General features: G+C 36.2%; 2 protein-coding genes across 2 annotated transcripts; both read right to left on the bottom strand.

The window, feature by feature from the left end:
• Positions 1-821: 821 nt before the first annotated feature.
• Positions 822-2,175, bottom strand: LOC119830345 (protein OPI10 homolog). Its single transcript, XM_038353327.1, has 4 exons — positions 1,982-2,175; positions 1,648-1,900; positions 1,461-1,570; positions 822-1,365 (listed from the first exon to the last, which is right to left on the bottom strand). Exons 1-4 carry the CDS (start codon positions 2,018-2,020, stop codon positions 1,165-1,167), a joined length of 603 nt encoding a protein of 200 aa, XP_038209255.1. The 5' UTR covers positions 2,021-2,175; the 3' UTR covers positions 822-1,164.
• A 4,137-nt stretch (positions 2,176-6,312) lies between these two features.
• LOC119830038 (delta-1-pyrroline-5-carboxylate dehydrogenase, mitochondrial) lies at positions 6,313-9,219 on the bottom strand. The gene has a single exon (XM_038352868.1). The coding sequence runs from the start codon at positions 8,678-8,680 to the stop codon at positions 6,977-6,979; it is 1,704 nt and encodes a 567-aa protein (XP_038208796.1). The 5' UTR covers positions 8,681-9,219; the 3' UTR covers positions 6,313-6,976.
• Between the last annotated feature and the right edge of the window lie 557 nt (positions 9,220-9,776).

Here is a 9,776-nt window from a genome sequence, read left to right as displayed (position 1 = left end):
AACGCCATTACAAAGTTACGTCGTCAGTTCATTCGCGATGTGTCAGGAACGCATTCTATGAACGGCCGAACTATAATGAAATATGGAACTAATGTTTTGAAAGGAAGTATTATAGTAATGACTGTAGTATAGTGGTGAAAGTATTTGAATAGACTCTTACAGAATTATATACTGTTAGAGATTATGAAATTGAATATCAATTAAACCAAGTATTTTATGAACTGACCAATTTTCCTATCTCATGTATTGTTTTTTTAGAGTAATGTGGATACAAATGAAATAACTAACTGAACGCAGATGCGAGCTTATTTAAAGACTTCAAGGTGCTCTAATGCCAAATAAGATACAGCTATCCTCATCTATAATTTTCAAACAATGAAATGCATGTTTTGTTTGTGAAAATGTGTGTGAACGTCAAATGCTGTAGAATGCAGTTGTTTTGTTAATTAGTTTTAATGTGGATCTCAGTTGTTTTATGAGTTAGTTTTTGCAGGTGGATAAAGTTTTTGCAATCTTTGTCTTCCTCGCCTTTTAAATGACATTTACCATTAGCGATAAGTGCCTTATTGTTACTGAAGTCAATTCTCTTGTTGTGGTTCTTATTTAAATAAATTTAAAAAGTTTACTTGCATTTTTTTTTTAAATCGTGGAGTTCTGAAGAATTTCATTACTCAGTGCCGATCATTATAAATTTTAGGATTTTAAATTTCTTAGCTTAAAAACAATAAACAGAATGTGTTAGAAATTAATTTATTATATTATAAAAACATATAAATTCAATAAGCAGTCTTGTATGCCAGCTTTTTAAATAATACACCATACCTCAGTCTATTTAGTATATTACCAATAAACATCCTAAATGCAAATATTATGAAGCAAATGGCTGTGCATCTTTTTATTATTTAAGAAATAACCAGCACTGCCATTCAGTGTTAAAACAAAATTTGTCAGCCGTTCGTGATTGTTTGTTTAAATTTTTTTAAGAATGTGATAATAATTAAATAAATAATGTTGCATTACTTTTAATGTCTCTCACTTTCTGTACAGTTATAAGCAATTAATTCAATTATTCATTACATACTCTTGCAATAGACTTTACTTAACACTATTGTCACAAAACACATTGCAATATTATGCTTAGGAAATAAAACTGCAATCCATTGGCTAGTTCTTCCAAAAGTTAGGGTTCTGCTGCAGCCGTCGCTCAAAGTTCTGGTACCAGGTGTGTAGCGTGTTGAGAGGGATATAGGAGACCCCAGGGGTCGGAGTCATCTGCTCCTGGGTCACTGAGTATGATGCCACAAAATTCACTAAGTTCTCTAACATCTTCTGTGCAAATGTTATGTATGTATTTGTTTGTTGAGTCTGAAATAATTTTTCATCATGATAATGGTAATTGAAGTTGTTATACTCTAACTATGAGACTAGTCTATTCAATAACAGTAATAATAAATACTTACAAGTAATGGCTCTAGATGTTGGATGTTTGCCTCTGGTTCTATTGAGATACCAATCTGAGCGTTGTGGCAAATTTGCTGCTGGCCAAATGCATTCATAAATTTATTTTCACCTGAAATAAATAGAGACAATTGAAATACCACCACTCATTCGATTTTAATAATTAAATCAATAAAAACATTGTCTTACTGGATAATTCATGCAATTTTTTTAGATTGTGTATTTTAAATATAGCCGATGGTTTCGCGTTAGAAATGTGACCGAGCGGCTGCCAGTTGGGCGGCGCGTTGGGGTCGGGCCAACTCCAATACACGATGGCTACAGTCCCTGCCGGTAGCGGAGTCGTGCCGGTCAGAAATACTACGGCGTGGTTGATCGAGTCCACGTCCAAAATAGTAGTCACCAGGCTCGTTTCCGACACCGGCGTAAAGTCAGTTTGCACCTGGCCAAACGGATACAAAGGCGTAAATCACGATAACAACAAGATGTAAACAATGACTTTATTTTCACTATTTTGACTTACCAGTCGCCCAGACACTATTAAACCGAATACATTAGACATTTTCAGTTATTATTTGTTATATTCACGATTAAATGCCTTATGTTTATCTTTATAAAAATAAAATTTCGAGCATGTTTCTAGAAAGAACTTTAAATTCTATGCCATTCTATAGAACGCTCTCCGCAATCCGCAGAAATCATGCATATCTGTCACTGTCAAATGCGCATCCGTATGCTCCGCTGACTTTGTCATTTGTCATACATTGTCAGATTTGTTCAAAGAGTAGTATTACTTGTACTTATTATTCTGTGGTCGTATAATAATATGGTCTTGCTGTATTTTTGACGCGATAAATTAATCGTAAATAAATTTTTAACAAAGTGTCATACCAAAACTATGCAAAGAATTTTTTTCAAAATTTTGGTTTTCTGTCGGAGGTCGACAGATAACAAAATTTTGTTCTTAATTCAACTGTATATTTTTATTAACTTTTTTGACTGTGGGAGTCGAGCACGCTTCGGCACGAACTGGGCCAGCTTGCACCGGGGAAGTACTACACCCCCACAGAAAACCGGCGTGAAATAATAGCATGCTATTGTGTTTCTTACGGTGAGTGAGGGAGCCGGAGGCCCATATCTTTTTCCTTACCCTTCCCAGTCCTTTCCTTTATTCCTCTCATCAATCCTTTCCTAATCCTTTCTCAATTAAAGTCGGCAATCCATTTGTAGAGGCGTAATGTCTGCAATTGACCTTACGCCTCTCCAAATGTTCATGGGCGGTGTCAGCGCTTACCATCCGGCGACCCACCAGCTCCATTGCCGACTATGTCATAAAAAAAAACTCACTGTCATTAGCATATCCATAGCGGGCTTTGCATTTACTTAAATTTTGTATAGAGGATTGCGAAGGTTTTAACGAAGTAGACACTGAAATCCTATCCTACTAATATTATAAATGCGAAAGTTTGTAAGGATGTGTGTGTTTCCAAAAAATTTCCAAAAAAAGGTAAAAACCGCATTTGAGATTTATTAAAACATACCTAGTTGTTAGATTTATTCTAAAGTGGCTAATTTTCTGGAACTTGGGCGGGCCTTTGCGGGCCTTTTTGGGGATAGTTAGAGTATGAAGGATTAGCTGCGCCCCGCGCTTTCTCCCACGTAAGACGGTATCCCGTAGGAATATCGGGATAAAAAGTTGCCTATATGTTATTCCAGTCGTCCAGTTGTCTACGTACCAAATTTCATTGCAATCAGTTCAGTAGTTTTTGCGTGAAAGTATAACAGACAGACAGACAAACAAATAAAGTTACTCTTGAATGTACAATAGTAATAAATGAGCTTTAATTTTTATGATTTGTGACTTATTTTTGGAATGGGCATCCAGTGACATTAGGTTAGGTTCGGTGTACTTAAAAAATAGCTACACAGAAATAGGAGCCTCGCGATGTAGAGCTCCGGGGACACGCAGCCTGCACCTGGGAAAAGTAAATTCTTCGGCATAATAATCTTTAATGCACTAGCATTTAATTATAACCAACAATAATGCGATTTGCAAGCAAATGTTACGGATCACAATTTGTCGACAGATTACAATCTCGCGAGTTAGAATATAATCCAACGGTTTTTACAATCTCCCGTCGACATAAATATGTTACAGTTAGAACGTGCTTTTCTGTGTTTTGGTTACACTACTTAGTTCTAAGTTAGTTGTTAAAACTAAAATTAACTTACGCTCAAAATGATTTATTAAATAGCTTAAATCAGATCATAATACATAATACACAGATAATATAATAAAATACTGTTTTGCTGTATTTTTTCAATAAAACTGACTTGGTTCACAGATTCATAATACTATATACTAGGTTGTACAAATTCATTAATTATTAGAGTTCCGTAGTCAACAAGGAATGGAGAATAAGGCGGCCGCCATCTATAACCGATTTTCATCAAACATAGCTAAAAACCAACGCATGGAAACTGGCCTTCAAATAAAGGAGAAACCGCAACGAAATCGGTCCATCCACTTGAGAGCTATGATGCAACCGACAGGCACACACACACAGACATACGTCAAACTTATAACAATCCTCCTCAATAAATGCCCAATATTATATTATAGATACGTGTGTACCAACTTGTAAAAAAGTTAGTCTTTTGTGGAAATTAAGTATAATATGATGACCATTAATTTATTAAGGCCAGTACACCTAATTTTGTGACTTACAGTGAACAACACAGATAAGCATGATATGAAATGATGCTGTAAAAGTTATTGTTGCATTATAAAAATAAACACTCTTGAAATCATATCTTATCAGCGTATCTAAATTTCAGTTAACGGAAATTCACAGAAAAAAAATGTAAACAAAGAGTATATTTTTTCATGCAATTATAAATTTTTGAAGTTATTCAGATATTAAAATTAAGGCCTTCTAAGGGCGGCATTACCGAGGTCAAGAGCATTCAAAAATCAGAGCTATTAAAAATTACAAAAAAGCATCAAAAAGATTTTTTAAGTACTGCGGCTTAAATTTGTCCGGAAGGTATATTAATAATTAACAGCTCCATACAAAGACCACACACACCCCTTCTAGGCTATGAAAGCATTAACTTGTTGTTTTTCTATCTCGAATAAGCATCTAACTTGATAATCATCACGTTACTTGAAAAAACATAAACATTAGATAGCTTCAAATATTGGAAATATTATTCAATGCCATTATACAAAACTAGTCACGTTCGTGCTGTTTATTCATACTAGAATCCATCATAAATGTCTAGAAAATTTAGCCATTGTAAATATTGTAATTGGCAAGGATAAGGACATGGATCCTTTTGTTTCGGCTTACATAAGTTACGGAAAGAGTGAGAAAATCGTGTTCTTTAGTAGTTAGTGCGGATAGGTACGGTTTATTATATATTGGTACTATATCATATGCGTATATAGGTACTAAGAAAACTGTGTTGGTAATTTTTTCATGTCATAGTCGGCAGGGGTTCTGTGGGGGTGTGGTATCTTTCTCTATTCGTGTCGAACTGTGCTCAACTCCCAGATTCAGAATAACGTCCATATATATAAATATTTGAATAAAATGCTTTAACTTATAAGTAGGAACGTAGAATAAATTGGATTAAAAGACGAATTTATCTGCCTGCAAAGACAAATCACACCACAAAAAATATGGTTTATTTTAGTATATTTTCCTTAAATTCAGTATTAAAAATATATAATATAACAATAGACATTTCAAATGTTTTGACCTTTGATTATGAAAATAGTATCGTTTGCTTATTTGTACGAACTAAAAGATTGTTTAATTGTAAGGTAGGCAGCTACTCTGGTTTTGCCTTGATGCAGGTTACCAAAATCCGGTTTTGATGCGATTCGTGATAATGTTGCTAATTAATTCTTCAAACGGAATAATAAAGTGTGGTGTATTGCGGTTGGATATTCTCTGAATTATAAATTATAATAAGTATCCGAACGTATGAACTTGCACGTATTGATTTTCGTTTTGGTGCAATGGCTGCGCGCCTGCGTTGTTCCTAGGTCATGGCTTCGACTCCAATTTAAAGGATTGCTTATGCATTTAAAATGTTTTATTTTATACATGTGTATAACATAATTTCACAATAAAAATCTCAATCACCCGGTATTTTTATTTATTTGAATTATTTTAATATCGAAAAAATGCGCTCAACATGAAGAAAATTTTTTATTCGCATCATTAATGGAATTTAAAATTATGTAACAACTAGTTAGCTACCAACTTACCTGGCTTCTCCCGTGACAAGATTATATTTTAAAAGATAGATAGATAGATATTACTATTTTAATTTCACTGTAGACTGTTTTCTGCTGTTGAAAGTATGTTATGACGATTCAAAAGTGCTATACAAATCGGTCGAGTAGTTATGTGCAGCACCAAATACACTCAACTAACAATAAATCTTTCCTGTTTCGACATTAGTGTAGATTGATACGTCATCGTTAACAAAGCGTTGTTAATCATGACGTTAAATTTTGATAACTCCAGACAATGGAAACATCCTCGAAAATTTTAATCGGTTCCTAAGACAAAACCTATATTATTGTATCTTACGGCCAGCGGGTATAGGTGTCTTAATAAGATTAATAAAACCCATTATATACTTTCATATTATGAGATTTACATCGAGTAAAAGCCTTATCTAGATACATTTATTATCTTATAAAAATCGGTTTAGCGGCTTATTCGTGAAAAGGTAATAAAGTCAAATATTTATATATAACATGTCTGGAGACAGTCACGAATTTGAGAAACTTCATATTGTAATCTACTATGATAAGGGAAAATAAAACGACACATCTTAATAATAATTAAATTTATTAACGAGCATCAATTAACAGTGACAGTAATCACAACTATACTATGTTATAAATATAAATACACAGCACAAATATTACTATTATTCGAAAAAAATCAGGTCTTTGAAGACAATTTAATAGAAACAAAACTCTAATAAGTTGAAGAGCATAAATGCATTATCTCGAGAGAGCAGAGGCAGATAGTTCAAATAATTAGTTAATGATAAGAGGACAATAAAATATTAAGATAAGAGCAGTTGTGGCCGAGGGACCAGCGAGCACACATATTTTATAAATTATATTTATCATAATTAATAAATTTATCACATTGAGAAGTGGATTTCCCCAAAGTGGGAGCTACAGCTAGCGCAGGTAACGTTTCATATGACTTCTTACATTATTGCATAGCATATTATTGTACTGCTTCACTTCATTAATGACCTTTTACAATAAATAAACACAATATACAAATCACTCTTCCCCTACTACTAGTGTATAGTAGCAGTGAGAATAAATAATTAATTTCTTTTCTTCAACACATCAACATTTAAATACTAGTTCACTAGAACAGCATTTTTTTAAACAAGCATAATTCTATAACTATGATAGTTATTGATAGATCATTATTGTACTGTTACATTAAATTGAATATTTTCTTATCTCTGTTTAATCTCTCATGTACGGGTAGTCAATATCCTTGAGGGGCACAAAGGTTTCCTTAATGGATTGTGGAGAAGTCCACCTCATAACATAATTTGGGCCACCAGCCTTGTCGTTGGTGCCTGACATGCGACCGCCGCCGAATGGTTGCTGTCCAACTACTGAGCCTGTTGATTTATCGTTGATATAGAAGTTACCAGCTGTCATTTTCAATTCTTCAAAGGCCTTCTCTAGAAAGCTTTGATCCTTGGCAAACACCGCTCCAGTTAAAGCAAACTTTGTTGAGCTTCCAACAAGGGACAGGGCTTTCATTACATCTTTGTCGTCATACACATAAACAGTCAGCACGGGGCCAAAGATTTCTTCAGTCATCAACTTGTCATGAGGGTCACTGGTTTCTATAATAGTGGGTTGGACGAAGTAACCCTGGCTGTCGTCAAACTCTCCTCCTCCGAGGATTTTGTTCTTGGGATTATTCTTGGCATTCTTGATATAACCTGTTATTCTAGCGAATGCCTTGTCATCAATAACTGCACCAGTGAACACTTTGAAGTCTGTGGGATCTCCTATCTTCAGTTTAGCTCTCTCCTCGAGCAAACCTTCTTTGATTGGTTCATAAAGAGATCTTGGAATATAAATTCTTGAGCAAGCTGAGCACTTTTGTCCACAAAATTCGAATGCCGATCTGATTGTAGCGTTCACAACAGATTGTATGTCAGCAGTTGGGTGAATGAAATGGTAATTTTTGCCTCCACATTCACCAATCAGTCTGGGATAGTTGCGGTATAAGTTTAAGTTCTTTCCTACCTCATGCCACAACCAGTTGAATGTTGGGACCGATCCAGTGAAGTTGATTCCAGCCAGATGTGGTGATGAGGTGATGGTGCGTCCAAAAGTTGGGCCATCAGCTGGCACAAAGTTTACAATTCCTGATGGAAGACCAGCTTCTCGCATTATGTTAAAGATGCGCCAATTCGAAAGAAGGGCAGTATCAGATGGCTTCCACAACACACCGTTTCCCATGAGTGCTGGGGTGTAAGCCAAGTTACCTCCGATTGCAGTGAAATTGAAGGGACTTATAGCAGCAATGAACCCATCCAAACCTCTAAATCTAAGAGAATTGCGGGTCACGGAGGGGTCTTCAGAGATGGGCTGATATTTAGCATTCTCCTTTAAAAAAAATACATTAAAGCGGAAGAAGTCTATAAGCTCAGCAGCAGAGTCAATCTCCGCTTGAACTACGGACTTGGACTGGCCCAGCATAGTCGCGGCGTTCAGACGTTGGCGGTGTTCTCCCGCCATCAGATCTGCAGCGCGTTGCCATATCTCCACCCGTTTATCCAGTGGTGTGCGGTCCCAACGCTTCTGTGCCTCGGCCGACACTTGGATGGCCTTTTGAATTGTTTTCTCGCTCGCGTAGTAGTATTTGGCGATCTTACGGCCGTGGTTATGCGGCATGACCTGAAATCTCGGCTCCCCCTCTTTTATGGTTTCATCTCCGATTACGATAGGCACCTCCTCGGTGACGGCGGCGGTGCGCTTCAGCTCGCTGACGAGCGCGTTCCGCTCCTGGCTCCCGGCGCGGTATCCCAGAACCGGCTCATTTTGAACTCCGAAGTCTTGGAATTTTGGCAGCTCCACCACGCTCGAGGCGTAGCGCTCGAGCGAGCGCGCACTGAGCGCAGTTCTCGTACATAACACGGACAACATTTTGACACTGCTAGTCCAGCTGTTCTGTTATAAACACAAGATTCTGATAAGATAATGCGCTCTCAGTTTCGCCCAAGATACGTGCGGAATCTCGTGACAGAAGGTCGTTACGTAAATCACGGCCGCCGCGCGCTCGGACGCAACTATTACCGATTTGGTACGGAAAAACGTAATTGGCAACAGCCAACAGCAAACACTCCTAGCGCGACCTTCACATGTATCTAATTCACATTTTGTGTTGTGACAAATCGAGATGGAAGTCAGGAATGGGAAATGTCAAATAGTGACAAAAATATAGGAAGCGTTGATGGAAAATTTCGATTTAAAATATTTACGGTTCTCGTCTGGAAGAATCGTCGGTCACGTTCTGATTGAAATTTTTTTAAAGCACAACTAAACTTAATTTTTTGCAAAATTCACTTCAGTCATATACGAATAAACATAATGCAGAGAAAAACATTTTCATTTTTCAACCGTAGGTAGTCGATTCGAGACTATTGAATTTGAGTCTATGTGTAGCTCAGCTGTTGCAGCCCATAGACTATTTAAGGCAACTACTGTATCGCGAACTTGCGACCACGGTCCCCGATTGCGATTTGCGTAGAGACTTAATATTTTAAATCTACACTACACTAAAAATATAGGCTATATATGTTTCACGTGTGACATCGGGCTGGACGTTTAGGCATAAACAGCAAATATCATTTTCATTCAAATCAATAAATGCTTAATCGGCAAAATATAGAAATAAATAATTAAGTGAATTGAATTGTAATATTTAAAATACTGTACAAATGTACATCATGCGAGACATACTTTTTCGTTAATAAGAACGAAAGAACATTTTTGGTGATATATAGTAAGTCTAACTTTGTACTAGGATGACTTATTTTTGGTGGTTTATTTAATGTTTGAAATCTTTTATTGATAGCGCAGGTTCTTATATGGACACTTAAAAATATATTACAATATCAGTTGATTTCCGAAATAAAAGTCGACGATACATAGAATACCTATCTTAGAAATTACAGTCCGCGCAGGCTCCGTAACCTACATTCTGCTAACATATTGGCATTTGGAATTTAGGGGCAGCAAT

This window comes from Zerene cesonia, chromosome 11, assembly GCF_012273895.1.
Source record: "Zerene cesonia ecotype Mississippi chromosome 11, Zerene_cesonia_1.1, whole genome shotgun sequence".
NCBI classification, from domain to species: Eukaryota; Metazoa; Arthropoda; class Insecta; order Lepidoptera; family Pieridae; genus Zerene; species Zerene cesonia.
Note: the sequence above shows the minus strand (reverse complement) of the source record. Positions and strands in the feature narration are given on the sequence as shown.

Coding starts and splice junctions, on each gene's coding strand:
- LOC119830038 (XM_038352868.1), bottom strand. CDS start 8,680: ATGTTGTCCGTGTTATGTACGAGAACTGCGCTCAGTGCGCGCTCGCTC.
- LOC119830345 (XM_038353327.1), bottom strand. CDS start 2,020: ATGTCTAATGTATTCGGTTTAATAGTGTCTGGGCGACTG. Junction 1,901..1,981: donor TAATAGTGTCTGGGCGACTG/GTAAGTCAAAAT, acceptor CCGTTTGGCCAG/GTGCAAACTGACTTTACGCC. Junction 1,366..1,460: donor AACATCTAGAGCCATTACTT/GTAAGTATTTAT, acceptor AAATTATTTCAG/ACTCAACAAACAAATACATA.